This window comes from Enoplosus armatus, chromosome 21, assembly GCF_043641665.1.
Source record: "Enoplosus armatus isolate fEnoArm2 chromosome 21, fEnoArm2.hap1, whole genome shotgun sequence".
NCBI lineage: Eukaryota > Metazoa > Chordata > Actinopteri > Centrarchiformes > Enoplosidae > Enoplosus > Enoplosus armatus.
Genome location: NC_092200.1, coordinates 17,173,540 through 17,198,033, shown reverse-complemented (window position 1 = coordinate 17,198,033; position 24,494 = coordinate 17,173,540). Strand labels below are relative to the sequence as shown.

General features: G+C 45.4%; 1 protein-coding gene across 1 annotated transcript in view; it reads right to left on the bottom strand.

The window, feature by feature from the left end:
- Positions 1-2,768: 2,768 nt before the first annotated feature.
- svila (supervillin a) overlaps positions 2,769-24,494 on the bottom strand; it is a 45,639-nt gene continuing 23,913 nt past the window's right edge. Inside the window, exons 19-44 of the mRNA XM_070928503.1 lie at positions 23,636-23,768; positions 21,075-21,128; positions 19,269-19,346; positions 18,733-18,789; positions 17,843-18,008; positions 16,653-16,736; positions 15,608-15,694; positions 13,952-14,129; positions 13,658-13,830; positions 12,754-12,909; positions 11,051-11,187; positions 10,346-10,487; positions 10,105-10,250; positions 9,745-9,920; positions 8,547-8,700; positions 8,152-8,431; positions 6,969-7,123; positions 6,747-6,852; positions 6,384-6,591; positions 6,148-6,281; positions 5,843-5,998; positions 5,435-5,578; positions 5,163-5,284; positions 4,712-4,867; positions 4,129-4,149; positions 2,769-3,702 (exon numbers count right to left, since the gene is read on the bottom strand). Of these exons, the coding sequence (XP_070784604.1) occupies positions 3,616-3,702; positions 4,129-4,149; positions 4,712-4,867; positions 5,163-5,284; positions 5,435-5,578; positions 5,843-5,998; positions 6,148-6,281; positions 6,384-6,591; positions 6,747-6,852; positions 6,969-7,123; positions 8,152-8,431; positions 8,547-8,700; positions 9,745-9,920; positions 10,105-10,250; positions 10,346-10,487; positions 11,051-11,187; positions 12,754-12,909; positions 13,658-13,830; positions 13,952-14,129; positions 15,608-15,694; positions 16,653-16,736; positions 17,843-18,008; positions 18,733-18,789; positions 19,269-19,346; positions 21,075-21,128; positions 23,636-23,768 (3,490 nt within the window). The 3' untranslated portion in view covers positions 2,769-3,615. The remainder of the gene's footprint in view (positions 3,703-4,128; positions 4,150-4,711; positions 4,868-5,162; positions 5,285-5,434; positions 5,579-5,842; positions 5,999-6,147; positions 6,282-6,383; positions 6,592-6,746; positions 6,853-6,968; positions 7,124-8,151; positions 8,432-8,546; positions 8,701-9,744; positions 9,921-10,104; positions 10,251-10,345; positions 10,488-11,050; positions 11,188-12,753; positions 12,910-13,657; positions 13,831-13,951; positions 14,130-15,607; positions 15,695-16,652; positions 16,737-17,842; positions 18,009-18,732; positions 18,790-19,268; positions 19,347-21,074; positions 21,129-23,635; positions 23,769-24,494) is intronic.

Below are 24,494 nucleotides of genomic sequence, written 5' to 3'. Positions count from 1 at the left end.
CGTACTGTACGCCCTCCTGTCTTCCTGGAGACAGAGAGGGGAGGGGTGGAGATTGTTGGGTGAGGGGGGGGGGGCATGTGTTGCACTGAGTGGGTGTGGAGGAGCCGGTAGGCGGATACGCTCCGTGTCGCACATCAAACTCCTCGCAGGCCAGAGGAGTTCAGAGGAGGCATGTGTAACAGAATAATCCAGCGCAGGCTCGGCATCCAACAACTTAGCATGCAAGAGAGGGCGAGCAGATGAAAAACAGCGAGAACCACGCAGAGGCTTGCCAACCTTTTTGGAACAGGCAGCAGCTTCTTCTCCCCCTCTTGTTGCTGTTTCGGGTCAGGCTGTCAGTAAGGCTGTTAAAATATTGAGCAACACTCAAGCAACAGTTGGATGAACAGAAACCTGCTGTGTATATTGTTCTACTGTGATTGCATGAAATTCCTCTCTAATTGCTCTTGTTCCTCAGCGCAGGCCAACAGCTGATATTGAGAACATCTGAGGGCTTTCAGCGTATGTGTGTGTGTGTGTGTGTGTGTGTGTGTGTGTGTGTGTGTGTGTGTGTGTGTGTGTGTGTGTGTGTGTGTGTGTGTGTGTGTGTGTGTGTGTGTGTAGAGTTGGAGGACAGCCTGGAAAATGAGGCCGTGAGGTTTGACAGGTTGGACGGCTGATTGTAGCTTTCACCTGCGTGTATGTGACTTCACATAGGTAATGGAGCTTTTCCACAATGCTGCCATGTGTGAGCAACACAGACCAAACATCAAAACCTGGAGGAACAGTGCTGACCGGAGCCACTGGCAGAGGTGTGAATAAGAGACTAACATGAAAACATAGTGACTTTCCCAGTCACTTTTTGTTTTTTTTGCGGATTATTTTGGGGGAATCTTTGGCCTCGTTAGGGGTTGACTGCCTGGACCAGCGGTCCCAAAACTCAGACCTCACTCCCTTCCCTGATATGTAACCGACGGAACTTTTATCAACAGCGGGGAGACTAGCAACAAAAGAAGCCGGGTTGTATTGAATTTAAATAACTATCGAAAACATATTTTAAGCTTATTTTTGTCCTACATGTTTCTCCCGGGAAACTTTGTCCACAAGCTTTTAGCAGCGGTGGAGGGAGTATTCCGATCATTCTGTAAAAATACTAAATTGCATGTAAAATTCTTGCATTTAAATTGGCTTAAGTAAAAGTAAGTATTATTAGCTAAGTCTACTTATCAACAGTAAAAGTACTCAATAAAGAAAATGGCCCCTTGCATACCATTTGTATACAGTTAGGTAGTTTCATCTTTAACAGCCTCATCATATCGTCATCCTATGTTTTGTAGGAAAAGTCTTTGAAAAGTAACCACAGCTGTCACATGAATGTAGTGGAGTAAAAAGTGTAATGTTTGTATAAAAGTATAAAGTAGCATGAAATGGAAATACTCGCGGAAAAGTACAGGTACCTCAAAGAGTACATTTACTTATATTTCTATTTATTTACCACTGGTTTTTAGATACTAAGGACACGAGGCTCCTCTCGCTACACCGACCGTAAACGCTACAGCAAGACGGACTTGACTGACATGTTTGACCAACGAACGTCAATATCTGTCCCAAAAAAATCCGCCCATTCGACTTCCTGAATGAATCTCTCTGACCTCGATCTTGACAGCCAAGCTGGCACCTGAGCACTTTGGTTTCTTTATTGTTCCCCTTTTTTCCCCCCACAGAGGACATTTTGACACGTGGCAGCAGGAAAAGCGCAGGTGTAAATAATGAAATGAATGATGGGTGAATTCCACTGAGCCGCTTTAGTTACAGGGTCCGGGTATTGTTCACGCCGGCTCACTGTCGCGCTGTCGTGGCTTAATTAGGGACACCTGAATAGAGGAGAGCCATTGTTAACATTGTTAGCAACACCTGTGTTTTTCTTACAATGAGAAGTCAAAGCTGTGAAAAAGGACTACGAACCAGATTCATTCGGCTTCTCTTCTTTTTGTTTCTTCACGTTTCTCCTTGCCTGGTCATGTGCACGTCCCTTGCAATGGCAGTTTGCCCCCCCCCGCCCCCCCAGTTTGGGAACCACTGACCTACCTGACAGAAATGTCTGAAGTAGAACGTCCTCGTCAGGGATTAATGCTGGGAGTCTTTCTAGTCCTTTTGGCAACTGACATCAAGAGGAGCCACCTGTACTGTCTTCGGCGAAAAAGTGAGACAAATACATTAGAGATTGAAGTTATTGTAAAGGTAGAATCCTTCATGGGAAAAAAAAACTAAGAAAAAAACATGATTTGGTGCAGGAGAAATGCTTTTTTCTGCTTTCCTATACTATTAATGTTGAAATTTATATTCCGACCCCTTGTGGCGGCACCAACCCCCAGGTTGGGAAGCACTCGGCTACAGTATGTCTCGTCTTTCTGGGAACCGTAAGTTCTGTTTAGTCAATATTCAACGAGACAGGTCATTTATGACTATGGAGAATACTGGCGCAAACATAGTGCGTTCAGTGTGATAGAGTAATCCAGCATGACCTAAATGTGACTCACCGTGAGTTTCTGTACCAGTCATGTCTCGAGTCCACAGAAATTAGTGTTATGCTGCCCTCTACTGGATGATACAAGAAGCATTCAAGTCGCGGTCGCATACAAGAAGTTCATGCTGTGAATTAAAACCACAGCATAGAAATGAGTGAAGGTAATTCCGCGCTTGAGCTCGACAGTCCCGTGAAGAAAACTTGAAACAGTATGTTGGGTAAGGACAACAACAACAAAAAAGGTTCTGATATACAACTTTCAGGGTTTATTTCTCTAATATTTCTTTATATCACAAAAAGTCTTCCAAATGCAGACTAGGATCTGTATATAAACTGTACACAAAAGCAAGGCACTATACACTGTAGGATTTAAAAATCAAATACATTTCATCACCACTCTATCTCTGCCTTTAATGAAGCCTGCATCCTTTTCCTCCATCTGAAACAACATTGACACTAGACACATCCAGGCGAAGCTGCATCATTTGACTCGTAAATGGCAAATGGTGAACTGTACAGCCAGAGAGAGAGAGAGAGAGAGAGAGAGAGACTTTCTGTTTACATCCACTATTTATCAACATATGACACAAACCTCCTCAAATATTACACAGTTTATTCAATCGGTTTTTAGCTCAGTCAATATTTCGGTTTTTTTTTAAATTCCTATATGGATTTGATATAAATATAAATTATTTGTAATGCACAAGCATATATATATATATATATAAGAATAGCAGAGAGTGTGTTGAACAGGGTGACAGGCCTGCTCCCACTCTAACAGATGGCTGAGTGGCTGACAATGCAACGGCACTGGCTGTTCAGCGTATGGTACATATGTACAAACATTAACAGAGTGCGACTTTAAAGAAGAACTATTAACACATCCGCCTACATTCGTCTCCTGCTTACACAAACAAAATACCAAAACACACAAAAGCAGACGGGAAGCAGCACAAGAAGCTGGCACACCTCTCGTTCGCTGGCCACCTCCTCCGTTACAGGGTTAACTCAGGAGGGGCAGCCCCTGAGCCTCTGCCGGGTCCGGACGTAAACAGAGAGAGGAGACGAAACCGGCTGATGTCTTCGGGTCAGCTCTCCGTTTCAGCCATTTAGAAGAGTCCTTTGGCTTTCTTCACGTTCACCTGCTTCCAGCCAGGCAGACCCCCGTACTCCTCTCTGGTCATCTCCAGGGCTTTCTGTGTGGGGGGGGGGGGCAGCCAAGCACAGAGTTAGCATGGAGCAGTCACAGGCACATGATGAGTTTACCAAACAGATCCTGCAGCTTGCATGGTGAGGACCTCTGAGAACACACTCATGCATCGGTGAGATTAAGAGCACGGCCATCATTCCTCACTTTTCACTTTCCCCAGTAAAATGCGGTCCCTTTCAAAAGGGGACAAAGAGCTCACGCCTCCGGGATTCAGTGCGGCGTCCACACCACCAGCTTGTAGATTGTGAGTGAACAGCATGCTAAACAAATGTTAGATGTTTCGTTAGAGAGGACACACAAAAGTGATGAGGTGGAGCTGGAGAGCAAAATGGATTATGGTAAAGCTGAGTGAGGAGTGAGGATGCTGTGCAACAGGAGCAGGTTCATCCATGCTCAAGTCAGAAGGACTCACCTTCCCATAAGCCCTTACACCCTGGAGGGTGGAATGAATAAGATAGATAAGTTCCCGAAAAAAAGACAAGAGGATGTAGAGAAAATGGCAGAACATGATGAACGACAAGAAAGGAAAGAGGAAGAGAGCTATGAGCCTGAGGGAAATCTGAAAAAGCTGAATGATCGCCACAGATGGTCAGGAAGAACATCAAATATTTCCAGAAAGTGATCTGATTACCGCAGATGACTATATTTCTATGACCTCACCTCAGTGTTTCTTCTTCCTGAAAGTCATATTTGAGTAAACATAATAAAAGCTGTGTGGAGTTTTGTGTCGAAGCATTGTGTGCGTATATCCAAAGTCTGCTAAATCTTATTCCTCTGTGCCATAGAGCTCCATTGTTGTCTGAAACTGGTTGACAAGGTTCTTCATTACCATGAACACACACACACACACACACACACACACACACACACACACACACACACACACATATATATATATAGAGAGAGAGATGAGTATCTGAATAGGGTATGTGGATGTGATGTGTTAAAAGGAAACATGTAGCACCTTTAAAGTAACATCAGAGACAGGCTCTTACCTCAAAGTCCTCATCAGACAGGTAGACCTCCAGGCGAAGAGGGTCAACGCCCTCAGGCAGCGGACGGGCCAGAAGATCTGCCAGGGGGTATGTGGTCTGACACAGCCTGGCCAACACGTCCTCCACTAGGATGATCTGGTTACACACCTCTGCCTCCTGAGAACACACACACACACACACACACACACACACACACACACACACACACACACACACACACACACATCAAAATATGTCTTTTTTTCAACGCAAAAAGCAGCCAGTTGATAGATAACACATTTAATTGGGAGAATCAGTGAGGGGTAATGGCTGACACCTGGACTGACCTGTAGTCTCTTTTAAGTTTTATGATATACACTAATGGCTACAGGCAGACACTGTGAGCAACACTGGGGTTCATATAAGATGGTGTAGCTGGGAGTAATCAGACAATGTGACGTGATCCACACACCCTCTCAGTGATCTCAGCGATGTCCTCCCGGTGCTCCCAGCTGGGGAACATGTTGGTGAAGGTGAGCGGCTCCAGGCCAGCGTGGATCAGATACGCCTTGGGAGGCTTCTTCTCATTCTTTTCTGTGGGAAAGAAACAATGAACACATCGTCAGTTTCCTCATTTTTTTTTGGGGGGGGGGGGGGGATAGCTAAAATGCTACATCAGTCAGTGACAGAGTTGGCAAGTAAGCGTTGCATGCGCGCAATGACAAGAAGAGTGAAGTGCAACACCTCTACAGTACTGCAGCACAGTCTCCATGGCACACTTCCTGTCCGAGTCCCAGCGGATGCGGGCTGAGCCGGTGCTTTCGCTGTCCTGGGGCCACCAGCCCTGCCACAGATACACCTCATGGTGGTTGTCCACCAGGAACAGGGCTGATCATCAGAGAGAGAGAGAGAGAGAGAGAGAGAGGGAAAACAGTGAGGACAAAGTGGACGCTCATCAGTGTTTTCAGGCAGCTAGTTAATGTTTAGGAGCCGGTTTCAGAGCAATTATCATCATCAATGTGTTCCAGCTGGTTCTGGTGCTGCATGCAAACCTCTGCAGTGACCTCCACCTCCCTAGTAGTTCAAAGCCTGATGAACATAATATACTATTATTATCTTCAGATGTACAGGAAGACCAATGCATGCGTGTACCTGGCTGAGAAGCTGCATAAAGGTCCTCCTGCAGGAAAGGCATAGAGTTGACCTGCTTGGGGTCTCTGGCAGGGTACAGAAACTCCACGGCTGCGAACTCCCCCGAGCTGCTGCTCAGCTGGTACAGGCGTGGTGAGAAGTTAAACCTTCCAGGGTCTGAGGGTTCACGGTAAAAAAAAAAAAAAACACACACATAACCAAGGACACCAGTTAGTGACACCATCCACAGCTCTGGTTACAGAATAAAGGAGAAGATCTTGAAAATCAGTCTTTCGATTTCATGCACTTTCGGTTTCCCCCCACACCTTGCAGCATGCAGTCGTACGCTTTCCTGTCCCTCCTTCCGAGGGGTTCCCAGAATCCTGTGGGCTCTGCTCCCTCATCACATTCCCGGACGGTCACCTTGCTGCTGCTGTGGAGGCCTGCTTCCAGAGGACAGCTGCGCCCAGACAAGACAGCAGCAGCGAGAAATGAGAGACGGAGTCAAACGAAACAGTCCCTCTGGTTTGAATTTCAAAAAAAAAAGGAAGTTTCCACGTACTGTTCTTTGATTTTGCTGGCGGCGGTGCGGGCCACCTCCCGCGTGTGTGTCGGAGATTTGCAGCCGTGCCACAGGTAGATGAGGGCCTGGCTAACACTCAGCAGCACCATCGAGACCCTGGAGCGCAGGCTGCTGCAGTGGCAGGCCACCTCCAGCAGGTGGCCCTCCACCTCCACCTCCCCCCGCACACAGTACAGACGCCAGTCATCTGAGGGGGGGGGGGGCACAGAAAGAGTGAGGAGACGGACACGTGGAGCTCTAAACAGACTATTTGCTAATTAAACTTGTCCATAAAATGACGGACTGGCAGCAGAGAGCACACCGTGTGTTTGCTGTGGTTGATGACTATCTATCTGGGCTTACTCTGCGAGTTTTCCGCCTCCTCTTCTCTCTTCCCTGAGTGGACGACCATCCCTCCTTTGAAGCACTGCAGGAAACATGGAGGCTCCTTGCCCTGCTGGACCTGAACCTGGAAGGAAGAAGAAACGAAACAAGGAGGAGCAGGCGTGAAGCTTCCATAACAGAAAACACATTTGTATTCTCGTTCACACACACACACACACACACACACACTCCGTCACGTACCTGCGCTCCCCGCTCCTCGTCCAGCTCCACCGTCATCAGCGCCGACGTTCCTTTCTCGCTGACCGTGGAGTTGCGGCCCTGCCAGAAGAAGTAGCAGCACTTCTCCTTCCCGGCCCCCGCCGTCTTCGTCTGCTCGGGGTTCTGTCTCCTCCCAACTGGTGGCAGGAAATCGTTAGAAAGACATCAATGACTCTGACTGACATGTGACTGTAGCCCTGGAAAAACACAAAATGCTGCGTACAGTATTACAATAAACGTTTGTTATGGCCAAATCAGCGTACCCACATTTATATATTTGGAATCGAGTTCAGACACATTTTAAAAGCATATATATAACTATATGAAATATGTGCATCATATAAGTCTCTCTCTATATATACATATACTTTTGAACCAATCAAAGAGCCCGATCTTATAAGGAAGTGACGGATAATCTAATGTTCTCTCAGGAGCTCCTGTTTTGGTAAACTACTCTGATCCACAATCTAGTCGAGAAGAGAATATCAGAGGCAATTTAACCACATTTTCAAATGTCTGTAAATAGAGAAGACGGGTGTCTAAATCAGTGTATTCAGAGTGAGTCAGAGGTGTTTCGGGGAAGGAAATGACGTGCAGTTGGAGTGGCCTAGATCTACAGCAGCCCACATAAAAGATCTAGTGTTGTGGCTCCTGAGGTGGAGACAAACTGCAAATGGTCTCATGAGCAGCTACTCGGGCCTAAACGTCCTCCGAAGTTACAGAAGGGGCGAAAAACTACCTGACTTGCTTTGCAGTTTCGCATGTTAGAGGTACTTCAGAGTAAAGTCATCAGTTATCTAACAAAGGATGTGATCCCACTCTTTCATATTATTGTAAAGAGAGTAAGATTGAATATTACTGACGACTGAAATACAGGGATATTTACCTGTTTATACATGTAATAATATTCTCAAATGTCCTCTTATGTTTCTTAAAAAGAAAATAAACCTTTCTAGATTATATGACAATAACACATACTATTATTAGGGCTGCACCTAGTGACTATTCTCATTGTTGATTAATCTGGAATCTAGTGGAAAATGCCCGTCGTTATGTCCTGGTGACATTGTGACATATTAACTACTATTCAGTTAACTATAATACAAGAAAGATTAAGATCCTCAAGTCTGCGTGTATAAGTGATGGTGCACGTGTGAAAACAGACCTGCGGTGCTGACCATGTACTTCCACTTCATCACGTACGTGTCGCCCTCGTGAAACTGGCCGATGCTCTGGCGCGGCAGGCGGCTGTAGTCGAACTCCAGGATGTGCCACACCTCCACCGCCAGCGTGCTGATCTCGTAGCTCCGCCACTCCTCTCCCTCCACCAGGCCGTAGCCCCGCCCCACGTTGAACCCGTCCAGCCTGGTGGAGATGGGCCCCTCATGGAGGGGCAGCATCAGGGACGCGTTGTACGCATGGGGCTGATCAGAGGTGGACTGCTCCTATAGGGTGAAGGACAGATAAGAGGGATGGCAGAGAGGGACAGAATCTGCCTTTCGTAATGTATATTATCCCCTGTGCCACACTGATTATCACAATAAAAGACTTTATTAATACCTTTTGATCGGTGATGCGGTCGTTGGTGGTTTTTATGGGACTGGGGGTTTTCCTGGAGTCGCTCCAGTCCAGGAACTTCTCTTTGAACAGGGTGGTTTCATTGTGTTGAGTCAGTCTGCCGAACACAGCCCAGTCAGGTCGGCCCTGACCTTTCCTGCAGGGGAAGAGGACGCAGAAGGTCAATGACACGACACCTTACACTTCAGTGACTGAAGACGTGCTCAACACGCTGTTGTAGTAGCATTTCGACCATTTACCAGCTTATCAAACTGCATACGTGACTGCATCTCAAATAAAGTTGTGGTCACCGACAAACCGCCAGCATCTGACATTTTACAATCTGATACAAATGCACTGTCCAAACACATTGGACACCGACAGATAAGCGTGGCTTTGTTTACAGCAGGTGGTGGACAAGTTGATTTTGTGATTGGATGTTGTTTCATATTGCTTGATTAACACCTATTTTAGTCTTTTGCATGATTTTCCTACGCACCCGTCTACCAGGAGCACATCGTGAAACCTGCTGAGCCACAGACAACAGTGCATACACTCACACACTGTTCTGTAATGATTTCGTTACGTGTAAAGACACATCCTGTGAATGATCTACTGCATATATACACAGTGCTTAACAGATTTATTAGACCACCTGTCATAAAAATGAGAAAACACAAATATTTTAGAAATCTGTCAAAAACTAAAAAATGTATTGTTATTTATTAGGCAACTAACAAACTGGAACAACTAAATAGTCCTTATTCACATATATTAACCAAAAACCTTAATATTCTGTACGACCTCCTTTGGCCCTGATAACAGCTTGCATTCTTTGCAACCACAAAACAAATGTTTCTGTTCAGGAATGCAAGTAAATAACTGTAACTTGGCATCTCAATCAAAAAATAATAATGTGCTTTACTATTTTTTTCTGCCTTTTTATAAAACAGTCAATTTGAGAATTCATGGATAACAACAATAATTATATTTTAGCATTAAAGATATCATCTTGATTAAAGAGCTCGGCTTGCACATACTGGTGGATTAACCATTACAGAGATATCAAATATTTTGGTCATCAGCAATACTGTTCATTTAGGGCAGCGGTGGCAAACACCTTACACTGGGTGGTGGGCTAATACATTTGTTAAGCACTGTATCTAATCCTACATTTGTACTGCGGTACATGTCTCCATACTTGGGTATGAGTGGGTTGCACTCTCCTGGGTCCAGCGGGTTGATGTCACAGTTCGTGTAGTCGAAGGTGCCGTTCCACAGGTGCTTGGCCAGCTGGAAGGCCACCTTCCTCTGCGCCAGCGTCACTTCCTTTCCGTGCCATATGTACATCTCGCTGCCAAAGTCAAACACCAAAACCTGCACAGAAACACAGGCGGCTTTTATTTTTCCAGCCCAACAGTGCCAGCAAGCATTGCTGCTTCACACCGTCTCATTTCCTTCTAAAAAGTAAAACATCTTTAAATCCTACACAAAGTGGCTTTAAACCCCTGTGTAAGATCAGCATATTCAAGGTAAGTGTTTAGACATCTCTAAACCTGACCTCCTTGGGGTTGAGCAGGGAACAACGGGGCATCTTGGCCCAAAAATCATCATCTGGGACCAGCTTGTCATCCATCAGGCGGTAAATGCAGTTTGTCTCCACAATGGCGCCCTCGTACAGCTCGTCTTCATCCGGTGTTCCTGCGGCTGCAAGACAGACAGACAGGGGGCTTCAGCTGGCATTTCACTGCTTCAGGGGCCGTTTCCTCGAGGTTGGCTTTATGTCAGATACATGTTCTTACACTGAAAGCTCAGCTGCCCTCCCAGAATCTTCCAGAAATCCTTGGCAGCGTGGCCGTGTGCGCCCTCCTCGATGACTTGGACATAGTTAGCGCGGCAACCCAAATCTCTCTTGCTCTGGATGAAGTTTGCCAACTCTGAAGCCTGAAATAAACGACAGAGGAAAACCTTTATCGCATTATACTGATTTCTGAGTTCTGTTACTCTAATTCCCTAAAACACAGATGTTCTGTGCGTTTCAGGAAACGGAATGCAACGGGAATGCATCCGCGCATTTTTTTTAGGTTCGTCTTTTGAAACGCTGGACGCTATTCATCAAGTTCATTACTCAGGACGTCTAAAATACAAAGAAGTCTGCAAACTTTAATGAGCTGAACTCAAACAACCCCTCAGAAACAATGTGGGCCATGGCTCAGAGCTTTCCTTTTTGTCCGATTGAGGTCAGCACTCTGTTCGGCCAATCAAAGGTCATCAGACCAGTCTAGGCTGTGAACAATAGCCTCGTTTTGTGTCCGTTTCCTGCAACAACCCCCGAAACACACACTTCTTCCTGCACCGTTGCCACCGTTGCTTCCTCTCAGGGGCCGTGTTTACATCCTGCACGTGAAGCCTGCCCTGCGTAACAGCACCCTCGCTCCGCCTATGTTGATATGGCCGAAACTCCAGTCTACCCAAACCAGCTCTCAGCACTCGGAAGCCGGACTCGCCTTGTTCTTCTCGATGACGTTGGCGAACTCTCCGGTCCAGATGAAGCAGTGGTGCGGCGTGATGAGCAGGAAGCAGTCGCCGCTGTTCAGGGAGGACGCTCTGGGCTCCACCAGCCTGGTCTGGACGTGCCGCCGGCCTGGTGTTAAAAAAAAAACCCAAAAGAAAACACAACACAGACAGGTGGCTTATCAGTGACACCTCTGATTATCACTGTCAGCATGCCTGGATTATCATACTGGGGGTGTTGGGGCACCATCACCATTTAACCCTGTGCATGTATCTGCCTTGTCAAGTAACCACCCCTTCCTATTAAAAACCTCTCTTTCCAAATAATTAATGTAGCCAGGACAGTATGCTATATTTTATCTTCCATCTGTCTAACTACAAACTGGAAGGTTTTAGGGGCCTCAGTGCCTCACGATCCCATTGGCTCTTCAGGTGATCCCAGCAGAAACCAGCAGAAGCCGCTCTAAAGGCCCACTCTCAACACCGTCAGGTTGGGACCGCTAACCTCCTAACAAAGCGGTACCCCTGGTGAGGTGGATTTGCTCTGGATTACGCACAGTGGGGTTTGGAGGGGGGGGGGGGGGGGGGGGATCAGCCCAGGATAGTGTGAGGCGACCTAGGGGGAGAATGATTTAGAGCCACAGCTGTCACCAACGGACGCGTGGATGAGGTGCAAAGACACCAAAATAGACCAACTCTCGTCTCCCATTTTAGGTATCCTCTGGAAAGGACACCCTTGAGGCAGCATCCTCCAAAGCTTTGTGTACAACAGTAGCTATTTGTTTTTCCATCCTCTTAAAAAGGACCGAATGCAACTGCTGGGGAAAGACGCTGCCTTGCTGTCTCTTTATGTCACCGATATGTCTCCACAAAACAAACTGGCCAATTTAAAAGATTTGGAAAATGTAGGCCGATGGTTTTGTATCCCTTTCTGCTTGGCTGGCTTGTTTGTGAAGTACACAAGCCGCATCCTCAAGCCTGTCTATTCAAGGATGCCGCCCCCCAATCTTACTGTTAAGTAAGGGTTGTGCTTTCAACAGAGGACTTTCAGACAGGACATTTCTTGATAAGACATGATGGCCTCTGTGCTGTGTCAGGACAAATCCTCATGAGCTACCCACCAGGCAGCACTTTAGCCCCTGTATTTAGGGTGCACCATGACCATGTTGTGAGCAAAAAAAAACCCCCAACTTAATTTAACTTAATATTTAAGGGAATTTTGAACTCTGAATTCTGAAAAGAGCTTTTGTTTTCATTAAGCAAGCATGTGGGCCGGCTCTAGTGATGGCAATGCACTAGATGACCCTTTCCCTCCAGCGCCATAATCAGGTCCAATTTTACATTTGTCCAATACGTTGGTCACAACAGGGCCAAACATAAGTATGACACAATCAAACTCAGCATTAACAGTTACTTACACTGAAAATAAAAGACCTAGCCTGGCTTTTAGGAAGAAAACAACTTTTCTCCTCATCCTTTTTTTTCCCCACTGGCCTGAATAAATAGCTGTTGCAAATTCGTACTGTTGTTTTTGCCCTCATTTCACTCTCTAGTCGCAATTCTTGTTCCTGTAACTGCACTTATTGGAGTCAATCTAATCTGGACTTTCCACAAAATGTTATAACTGGAATTATGATGCAGTTAATTAAAAATTAAAAAAAAAAAAAGACAAAAAGTGAGGCTCAGGTCAACTGACCTTTGACCTGTAAGAGCATGAGTTTCTTGTATGGCACGGCGCTGTTGTTGGACATCTGCTCGGAGATGTTGACGCTGCGCAGGCTGACGCTGCTGAAGTTCTCCTTGCTGGCCAGACCAGCCAGAGCCACATCGGAGAAACCAGAGTTCTTATTCACTGCAGTGAGCAGAACAGAGCACAGAGAGAGAGAGGGGGGGGGGGGGGGGGCATGAGACGGAAAGAAACGGACTAAACACGCATTCAACGTTCAATCGTCACATTTAGCCCCTATACACAGATGGGACGACAGCCACTACAGGTCTCTATATGACTGCAACAAATATAGAACACTGCAGAGAGTTGAAGAGTTTTTATTGCTGTCAGAGGAGGCGAAGGGGGAAGTTCCCGGGAGTAACATGACAATGAGTTCTCCAAACAAGCTGCAGACCACGTCCGCCTGAAGAGGATTCATACATCTTTTTTTTTTTTTGCCAATATTATGAAGATGAGACAAAAGCAGACATTTATTGCACTTGGCGATTACGACGATTACAACTGGTTTCACAGAGAGGTGGAGATGTTTGTCATTGTATTTCTGCAGGGACACACACTGTGATCTGCAACTGCACAGGCTGACAAGGTTAAGGCAAAATGGCAGACAAACATGCACTGCGGTTCACTTAAAATGTGAAATTCCCATGTGACTGGCCGAGATTGGACACCGATGAATGGAGGACAATTTGAAGCCTTATACGAACTGGACCAAATTCAAGGATTGACGATGTACTGTAATGTGCAATATATATTTAGAGTTTCATTGTGCAAATTTAGAACTTATTTCGACGAAGGGAGCCTGTCACATGTTGCATCCCTGAGTGTTTTCAGTTCTCATGCATTTTCCAGCTCCTGATCCATCCTCACTCACTCTTCTCGGCCTTCATCCTCTTGCTCTCCAGCAGGCCGACGTTGAGCCTCTGCTCCGTGTACTCGCGTCTGATGTCCTCCCTGGCAGCCAGCATCTTCAGGGGGTTCCTCGACGACTGGACGTTACGCGCCGGCCGCACCGCTCGCTTGTGCTGCACCATCTCCGAGGTCAGCCTGGGGAGAGAGGTCAGAGGTGAAGAAGGGGCATGGTCAACAGAGAAAAAACAGAGAGTCTCACAAAGGTGATTTAGTCAGGGCTCTCGCTTCAAAACGACCCCTGGCGGTGAGGGCTTACTTTGGCACTTGGGGACCGAAGATGGCGTCAAAGTCGTCGTCTATCTCCACCTTGCTGGTGGTGGCGGGGAGCTCCTCCACTTGGCGGTAGAACTTGGAAAAAGTTTCATCCTCGAGGGTCATCACCTCCTTTACCTTCTTCTCTGTAACTGTGATGGTCGCCTCAGGCAGCCCAGACACTGAGGAGGGACAAGACGAAGCTGTGTCAGGACCACACCATATACCATACATCCGGAATTCACTCCATTCACTGCAGTTACCACTACAGATGATTTCCCAAAGCCCGTGCAAGCACCACCGGGCTCATGTATTGCTAATGAAAGCGCTAAGATGATGTTACTGATACTGATCTTTATTCAGTCATTTTTCCAGGTTTTTTTTGTTTTTGCCTCGATAAATAATAGATTTCTATGTTAGTGGCAGGTTGCGTCTTTCTCTGGGCAGAACTGAAATTGCCCGCAAATGAAGAAAGGATTCATAGGAATTGAGAAATGCATGTACGGGACAAGATGTGGCAGACAAAAAGCAGCGTGGAAGACATTTGGAACCGTTAAACAATATGTCATGATGTGTCCTTTTAGTCCACATTTTGTTTGGCTGCACAGTAAACAGATACACCTCTTTTGTTGCTTTTCTTTTGCCAGCATATTTATTAGATTTTTCTATTTCTTTAAAGCATATCTTTTTAATATGTATGTACGTATTTTTAGTAGTATACTCTTTTGAAAGTGGACAGTCGAGGTTTGACAGGAATCGAAGCGGTCACCGCGATGCCCCACTTGTGCTGCATTTCTGCCACTGGAGGCATGTTTACTGGTCAATACACATGAACGTGTCCCTTTCTGTCATTCAGACACGTGTCTGTTACATAAATGTTCCATAAGGGCATCATTCACAGCCGACAGGACCATCACAGAACGTGCCACAACGAGTGACTGCATGATACTTGGCATCTGATGCCCGGAAACGTGAAACCTTAAATTTAAAATATAACATGAAAACTCTCATTGTGGTAGAGGAAAAGTTGTAGGAAGGTTGTTGTTTTGTTTTGGGGTTTTTTTGCCTCATACTGCAAAAGGGAAAAAAAAAAAAATGCATAGACTGATTTCACATGAGAACAATCTCAACTACTTCCAATTGGTGTTTATTCGAATTAAACGATAATTCTATTACAGTCGTCCGAAGAAGGCTGAGCAAGGCATTTAATCTCTCTTTGTGCGTATTCAACCTTTTGCTGCGGCAGCCTTTGCGATAATGCGTCTACCTCTAATTCAGACCTAGTGAGACTGCTGTTGTGACTTTTTATGTGAAAGTGACTCCGGAACTTATTCAAACATGAGACTGGCACGTCAAATCGCTGCAACATTCACGTAACGAGCTGCATGTCTTCCAGGGACTCTTCCCACCAGCAACCACACATGACTTAAAGAAGAAAATATGCAATGCATGGACACAAACAAGTGATCTCATCCCGAATGAATTAAAAGTGAGCTAGACGGAGAATACTGCATTTCATTTCGTTTCAAGTTTGGTCGAAAATATATAGGACGGAATCTGTAATTGATTGCACGGTTATAATGTGGCACCATTCCATTCAGTGTGAAAGGCCAGATTCCACACTCGGTGACTTGTAGACAGCGTGCCGAACGAGACTGACCTTTACTGTTGAGCTTGCCTAGGAATGACTCCAGTTTATCCAGCTTCATGTCCGACTCGAGGTTCAGATCTGGCACGGCCTTGATCTCTGCGCACGCGCACACACACGCACACACACACACACACACACACACAGCTGTTAGAGCCATAAATTTACTCTGTGTTTGATTTTAGCACAGATCCCATCCCTGAACAGGCAGGCAGTTTGAGGGTCCTGCTCTTCAGAGTCACACTTGTCACCGCTGATGCTGCAGGTGACTTTCGAACAATGACTGAGCGTGAACAGTCGCATACAGTCACAATGAAGTTGATGTGAACATATTCACTGATGGCCACACGCATTTTAAAAACAGTTAACAGCCACTAAATGTCTAAATATTCAGACTTCATGCATATTTATGGGAACGCTGTCTCGTGGTTTATATTCCATTAGGCTATGAAAGCCTAATAGAAGTCTCACAGCAACATCAGCCACATTAGTGTTGATGATATTTGTGGTTTTGGTGGTGATGATGATGATGATGATGATGATGATGATGAACATTGCATTCAGTGCAACACCAAAAGAAAAAGGGAATACACCTTCGATATCAGACATCTCCTCCATGTCTTTTGAAAGAGAAGCAAAGACAACCAATTACACTGTGTTCCAATGAGAGCTGACCCAGAATCATTTTTTAAAAAAAAACAAACAAACTGTGAATTTAGCATCAGCGGACCAACCGTCAGCATCAGAAATCACATTACGCAGGAATCCACCTACGTTTAAGACAACACTTCAGTTAATTAACTGTACGCAGAATATGTTTGGGAAACTGTGTGTCTGGTGGCAGTCGAGGATGCAACAAAGTCACGTCATTAAGCCTAAATCAGACCGGAGCCGCAGCCGAGCCCTCCAGTCTTCATTAACCCCATTAAAGCTAAACGGGCTGAACGGCTCCACATGACGGCAGCGTGACATAACAGGTAACCGGAGGGTGCCAGAGACTGGTGAGAGGCAGAGAAGAAGTACGAAACGCAGACACAGAGGGATAAAAAAAACTGACCTTCCTGTGGTTTGGAGATGGCAGGGCTGCTGGTCTTGGGTTTGGATGTCGCTGGAGACTGGAGGGCTGAGGGGGAGGCCAACCCTGTTGTATGAACGCAGACAGGCATGAACATCCAGTGACCCAAAAAGCACGGCACGGAACTAGTTTCATTTCACAGGTGAAGACAAGAGGTTACCAGAACATTGGTTCAGTCCTTCACTGTTATTATATAGCTGAAGACACACTTTGCTTATCGTCAACTAATGTAGAGGAGTACAGTTAAACAGCTTGCATATACTGTTACTAAACATCACGAAGCGTTGTGTGTGTGTGTGTGTAGTACCCACAGTACTCGCATGGTGAGGGGCACATGGGGGGGGCACCGAGCTAATCTGCCAGCATGTGTAGTTGACCACTGCTGGCTATGTGAGCTATTACAATGTCATCTAATAGACCACACTAACTGTGAAGTTTGACAATGTAGTTTTTTTGAAGTTTTGAAAAAAAAAAAAAAATGTAACAATGGACACATTTCAGTAGGACAGGCTTATTATCAGACATTTCTCCAGCCAGATATTCTGTGTCACGGATCTCCTGGACTTTGGTTGGCCATCCTTTTGACACTAGTCATTTTCTTCTTCTACTTCCTCAGTTCGGTAGACACACGGATGTATAATAAGACCTGGATGCACAAATGAGGAATGATATGCCGCAGTGGCAGAGGTCTCCTTATGCTGGTCACTGGAACTAGTGCCAAAGCTACAGAGACACTGTCTAAGATGCCTTTGAAGCTGGTTGAGGCAAACACTGCTGATGCTAATCCTTCCTATGCCACTCTCCATCAGCCACAATCTGGCCAAACCCACCGACTCCCCCCAGAACGCAAATTAAACCTTCCATCAGCTGCCCTCTGGGGCCGAGCCCGGAGCTATTAGGCAACAACTCCGACCATAAGATCATTTCCTGCCTGAGCAGAGTCCTCTCAGCAGCTACTCCCGCCTGGTGTGTCTGCGCCTGACGGAGGGAAAAGGAGAGTCACCCCCCCCCCACTGCTGCTGCTAATTGAGGAGGGGGCTTTGGAGGATTCAGGGCAGAGAGCGGAGAGTGACCTGTGGACTTAGCTCTCTGTGGTGTGATGACTGAGTGCAGTTCAGCATGTGTGCATGCAATGCTTCAGAGGTGTGTTGGGTTTCTCATCACAGTCTGACCTTTCTTCACCATGCGTGCGGCCACAGTGAACTGGGTGGAGTCGTTGGCGGCTCCGTGGCCCTTCATCTTCCAGGCCTCCTCCTGGGCCACGATCAGCTGCTTCCTCTCCTGGATGGACATGTGAGCCTCGGGCCCCTGACACTCCATCTCAGCCTCGGCAATTCTCTACGAACAGAGAGAGAGAGAAGTTACTGTCAGTTACAGCAAACGCTGGATGGACTGAAAGCTAAAGGAATAATCCACCTTAGGGTCCTTCCACTGTGTTATATCAGCCGTTTGCGAACCATTTCGTGAGTAGGTAATGTCATTTTTATCTTGGTTAGAATTTTCCTGGAATGACTCGGGCACTTGGAGCTTGGATACAAGTGAGTCAAAATGACTTTTTTCTATTATCTATCAAGCTACACCACCAAACAACAAATTGGAACCAGGAGTGCATCTTATATTGCCACTGGCTGTTTGTGACAGTGTTCGAACGTGGACTTTTTCTTTAACAGCGAGGAAAACATCAAGCAAGCAAAGCAGCCGAGGGAAACAAGGACACCAAAAGGAGGGTAACCGATACACAGGAAGCACACGTTAATCCCTGCCTCACACTGAAAACAAGCTGTTTACCAAGATCCAAAGGACAAATATTGATTTTCTTTCTTTTCTGCTGGATGCACATGAAATACAGAAATACTTAAAGTAAAGACAAAGAACAATAGCAGTCTTAGTCCTGTAGTGAGCAACTATAACGTAACTCATTCTGTGCAAATTGTAAGGCGCAATACTGTTGCTTTGACTGTGTGTGTGTGTGTGTGTGTGTGTGTGTGTGGGTGTGTGTGTGCAAAGGCTGCCACTGGGGAGGGACTTGCAAGAGCACTGTATACAGTATTGACTGGGTCACCTTCCGTCTCCAGGGGTGTCTCTCATCCACCTGCGTGGGTCTGGGAGATCTGGTGGCCTTCACAACCAAGAGGGATGGAAGGGAAGGCAAGAGAGGATGAGGATTAAGAGATAAGGATGAAGAGATGGTAGAAATTGTCAAAGCTCTGCGCAAGCACTAGAAGCTGCAGGGGCTGTCATGCTGGCTTCATAGGCAAAGGGACAAAGCTTGGGCGAGGGACAGCAGAGCACGTTTGATCACAATGTGCACTTGCCATAATTGTTTGTTTTGCCAGCACGGCTGCAGCTGATGGAGCAGAAAGACCTGACAAATTAGCGCAGCTTGGGGGTGAAATGGTTTGTAATGTGAAAGAATGCATCGCCAAACAGCCACGCAGGTATGGCTGAGGAGCGTTTCGGAGAGCCTCACTCTCCGTGTTTCACAGATTCCTTACGTGTTCAAGCAGTGGGGTTTGTGTATGGATTTCAGAGCTCGGTGAAGTAGGTGGGGAGGTGGGCAAAGCGATGAAAGCAGCAAAGGCTGATGCAACTTCCTACCTGGCTGGCTGACTCATCAGGGGAAGAAGTAAAAGGAGGCTCAGGAGGAGGAGAGAAAGTGGAGGCAAAGACTGGCTCCTATAGAGGCAGGGCCATGGAAAGAGGAAATACACACACACACACACACATACAGAGGACATCATCAAATGTATAGCAGCTGCAAGGCCAGGATTTTGGAAATACTGAGGTCATAGGATCGGCACTCCCCCAAAGAACCCCACATACCTAAATGTACTAGTATTTAAAAAAGGGGCAGTGAGGATCGGTTTACTAGCCATGGTTAACACTGGGCAGCCTGTGAAAACTGTTGTGTAACGTCCTCTAATAACCCCTGATGATGTCATAGTGATGGCAGCTTGATCTCGGAGACTACAATCAGAAAGCCTGTGTAACAAACAAGGGACACCCCCTGTTAAAGAGAGGTGGGCGGTGCATTTTGGGTAGTGCAGAGTCCAGTGCTTTTGGAGCTTTACCCATGCTAGGAACCAAAAGTCGGGATAACTTGGGCCTCTTTTCAACATGTCTCGCGCAAGTCCCCCCAAATGTATAGAAGTGCAATACCAAATCATTGAACCCCTTCAAAAAAAAATAAAAAATAAATCACACTTCATATTCATTCGTTTCACCGTTCAATTACATTTCATTTAACCTGCAGTGCCCTACATAATGGGTTCATTATAGTCCACATGTTGTTTGAAAGCTTTCTTTACCCTGCCAGGTGTACACAGAGAACACCAAATTCTCTTTCACTTTTAAACCACTATTGACATATCATCAATTTATTATTAAGTTGAGGTGAACAAGCATACATCTCCAGAAACATCAGCATCCATTTGGAGTCACGTTTCTGGCCACCAGACAAAAACGCAAGCCCAGTATTCACCCTTCTTTAATTCTGCTTTGGGTTCCACCAACTCCTGTGTGGCTCTTCAGCTGCTAAATGCTCCACTGTGATCATATTGTACGTTGTTTCGTGCTGCGCAGGTACCATACAGTGAGGGGAAACTGCAGAGTCGGGTGATAATTCTCTGCGGGTTTGTCACATAGTGACCCCCTTTCACGAGATACGTTTGATCTACTGTTCATATAAAAAGACAGATTAGTGCAGCTTTAAATTATGAGGTTTTTTTTTTTTGCCTAAAAAGTCACATTTTAAGATATTAAGTCTGCTTGAACAGTCTAATCAGTTTTTATAACATCCATCACGTGTAGCGCTTTGGTTACATTCAACATGTAACGGAGCGGATGTGCCGCAGAATGTACTGTATCTTCTTGCTGGCTACACCTGCAGCGCATGTATGGCGTGGTGTTGTGCGCGTCACAGGCAAAACAAAATAAAAGGTTCAATTTCAGACACACAGAAAAAAAACACATGCACAACTGACAACAGTGAGAGTGTGTAAAGGGATTTCTCTTATAGTAATAATTCTGAAACCCAACAAGCAGAAGTGAGATGAATTAGAGAAGCACACGCCACAAGTACAACACCATCACCGTGACTGTAAAGGGAAACACCCACACAGAGTACCACCACCAATACCACCAAATGTACACACACACACACACACACAAAAACAGGTAGCTGAATTTGTGTATTTATCAAGAGAGAGTGTTAGCGGCCAGGAAATGCTGTTAAGGATGTAAAATTTTGATCACTCATCCAAGATTAAATTCACTTGATAAATACCACCGCAGTCTTTTGTGAGTGTGTGTGTGTGTGTGTGTGTGTGTGTGTGTGTGTGTGTGTGTGTGTGTGTGTGTGTGTGTGTGTGTGTGTGAGATTTCGGCCTTGCGCACTGGCCTTACCCATAGCTGGTCGGACACAGCAAACTCATCGATCATCATCAGCGCTTCGTCGCCCTACAGACAAGCAGCCGCAGGAGAGAAGGGACATGTTTTCTGAAAGCTCAACTGTCCCAAAAATGATACCACGGCCGAATCGCCCGATCAACTCCCTAAAAATCCGTCACGAACATTATTAACGATCATTTTCAGGCCCTTTAAGGAGCTACATATTTGTTTTTGTGGAAAATATCTATAAGACTACAGTACGTAAACTTTCATCAAAAAATCACGTCCTTGGTTGGAACAATGGGACAATCTGTATCTGCTTTGCTTGACTGTGCCAAGTTTTGTATCTGCCTAATCTTTAGTGTTTCTCTTCTTTGATCTAAAAGAGGAAAGTGACTGAACTGTGTCCACCGGGCACTGATGAATAGGAGGATGAAACAAGATGAGCTGCTGCCCTTCCCCTTTCCTCTACTTAGCTATCACTTAAAACATCATTCCTTTCGGAGAGAAAATTCGGAAAATGCAGTTCAAAACAACGCATCAGATCACGCACAGTGGCATCACGGCATTAAAAGCAGACACCCCCCCCCCCCCTCCCCCCCGGGCCTTCAATGACCTGAAAACTCAGAATGTGTACAGGCAGAGCTGTAGAGCCGAGCTGAACAAACCCTGATAAGCAGCTGGAAACAAAAACAGCCCCGCTGACGTGGATGGTAGCTGTTGTGAATATGTCTAAACAGAGAGGTACGTGTACCGTCCCACCCTCACCCTCCCTTGAAAAACAAACAGAGGATGCCGACACACAACATGCAGAGGATGAAATGAGGTTTATTTTTTATGAGAAGGTTAAGGACAGGCAAACAGAGACAAAAGGCAAACAGAAGAATGAAAGTTTACACGTAACATGCAGTTCAGTGGAAAGAAAGGATGAAGCCAGGCAAGACAAATACAGCATACGCAGCATAGCTAGTCATTACTGTCACTGGCTCCTGACAGTTAGTCAAACAGCTGTTGTTTAAAAAGTGCAAGTAAAAAAATAGACTTTACTTTTCAATATATGTTTAATTTAGGCAAAATTAGGCTTTCAAATTCAGGTTAATGTACTCTAATCTTGATCATCTCTAATCAAAACAACTGTAACAAATACACAGGCAATAACTGACATTCTATAGAAAATTAAACTGCCATGTAGGGAAGTATAGGGTTGCAAATATTAAAATGAATTAATTTGATCCAATCTTCCACATACGTTCCATGTACGGATGATGTATGACAAAAGTAAAATTTTAATTTGCATTATTTTATTATAGTTGAAAATGCACCAATTAAGATGAAAGTCCAATGAAATTTTTTTTTTATTGTACGGAGCATAGTACTGAAAGGAGAAGGGAATTAAATTAAATGAGAAATTGACAGACAGCCTAAACTTGAAAATGAAATTGCAAACTGGACTTCTGCATTTAAATGATGCACTTAATTTAGCTGCTCATCTCTAATGAAATGAAATTAAAATGGAAATGGCAAGTGAAAGACCAGTTCGCAATTTCATTTGTCAAGTTTAGGATGCACATTGACTGCCAATTTGAATATAAAAAGTCCTTTTCACAATCATTTTCAGTATCGTGGCAGTGTTATGCTAAAAAGTACATTGAAATAATAATAATAATTATCATTATTATTATTATTAATAATAATAATAATTTTCAATTGAGTTTTTATTTTATGTTTAATGATAAAATGAAAATTCAATTTTAAAAGCTGAATTATAATATAGTTTTATTGAAATGCATCATGCACGCACAAATGAAAAATGACTTTTCTATTTAATTAAATCGTTTAATTTTAATATTGGCAGCCACGCGCTTCCATATGCATGCACAGAGCATGCACAATGAAATAATGTGCAGCTGATCCAGCTACAACAGTATCTATTCTACTGCCATGACTGAAATAAATGCAGATTGACTCTTGATACAGTCCACGCGCGAAAACACGCATGAGCTGTTTATGAGACAGAACAGAGGAAAGAGACAAAGAGAAAGATCAAAAGACACAAATGTGGGACAATAAACAACCTCTCTGTTTAGAGATATCCAAAAATTTATCCCATTTGTCTTTGCAGGTTTCTACTGCAAAACTGATGACGTCATCCTCCTGACATTCCGATGACTCTGGAGTTACATGTCAGCAAAAAAACATCTCCAAAACTCTGTTTTAAGAAACAGCCTGACTTCAGAGGCTGATACAGGAAAATACTTGCAGTCATAATGTGACACTGTGGATCAAATCAAATTACTGAAGCCTCAGTGGCATGTCACCGTCACGGAATTAGTGCTGCATTCAAGTTTCACGGGCACAGAGTGGTGGAGTGGCAGTTTAAAGCAGTTCCCCCTTGAGGTTTTCACGGGCTGGAACTTGCTTCGATGGTGCCCTGATTGGAATATGAACCCCAATCTGAATGCTCCTGATAAGCAGGAAGTAGTTCAAACATTCACTGACGGAGCACACAGACATGATAGACCGAACAGCCACAGGCAGACGACAGTCAGCAGTGAGTGTGCACGTCAGGTGGTTACCTTCGTCTTGAAGCTCTCCTCCACCTCCCAGAGCTGAGCGTGCTGTTCACCCACAGCGACCTTCACCACATCCTGCTTCTTATTGATCCTGTTCCTCCAGTCCTGCTCGCCACTCATCTTCAACAAGGCCACTCTGAGGGAGAGGTGGGGGGGGGTAAGCAGAAGGAGGGAAAAAGTTACCATGAAGCTCATAATGGGGGAGAACATACCGCTTCTCGACAGACAGCTCTTAGCACACAGTTACCGCAAAGAGAGCACTTGTTAAACCCTCAATTTTGCTTCCCCCCCGAGCTTTTAACTCAACCTGTCACAACACCCGACTCCAACAGTAAACAGGGACGTCGCCACTCGCACTCTAGTCTCATCTGCTGGGCTGCTTGCAGTGGAGGCAGCAGACACTAAGCAGAGGCAGGCAGCATGACACTGAGCAGCCACAGCTAGGAATACTGTAAAGCCCTGGATGACGGGGTAAACAGACTGGTGACGGCTAAAGGACAATTAGACATAAAGATCACTTAGAGGTGTCAGTCAGGGGAACTGGAGCTGGGAGAGTATTTGGCAGGCTTCGGTTTAAACAGGCAATAAAAAAAAAGGATCTTATTTTAGCTGAAGTAAATGTAGGCCGAACAGTGAGGGAAGCAGGCTTAAAATCACTGGACATACAGTCTTTTAAATGAGGAGCTGTGGAAAACCGGGATTACATATGAAGCACATGGAGGATTATAAGATCGCAGACTGAAGTACAGTGTAGCAAGAACAGAGGTTCAATTATTGAGCTCTCATCTCCGAGTAGGGAGCAGACAAGACCCCTAATGGAGGGGTCAGGGTGTTGGCAGTGCCCTCTGCCCCTCTCACAACC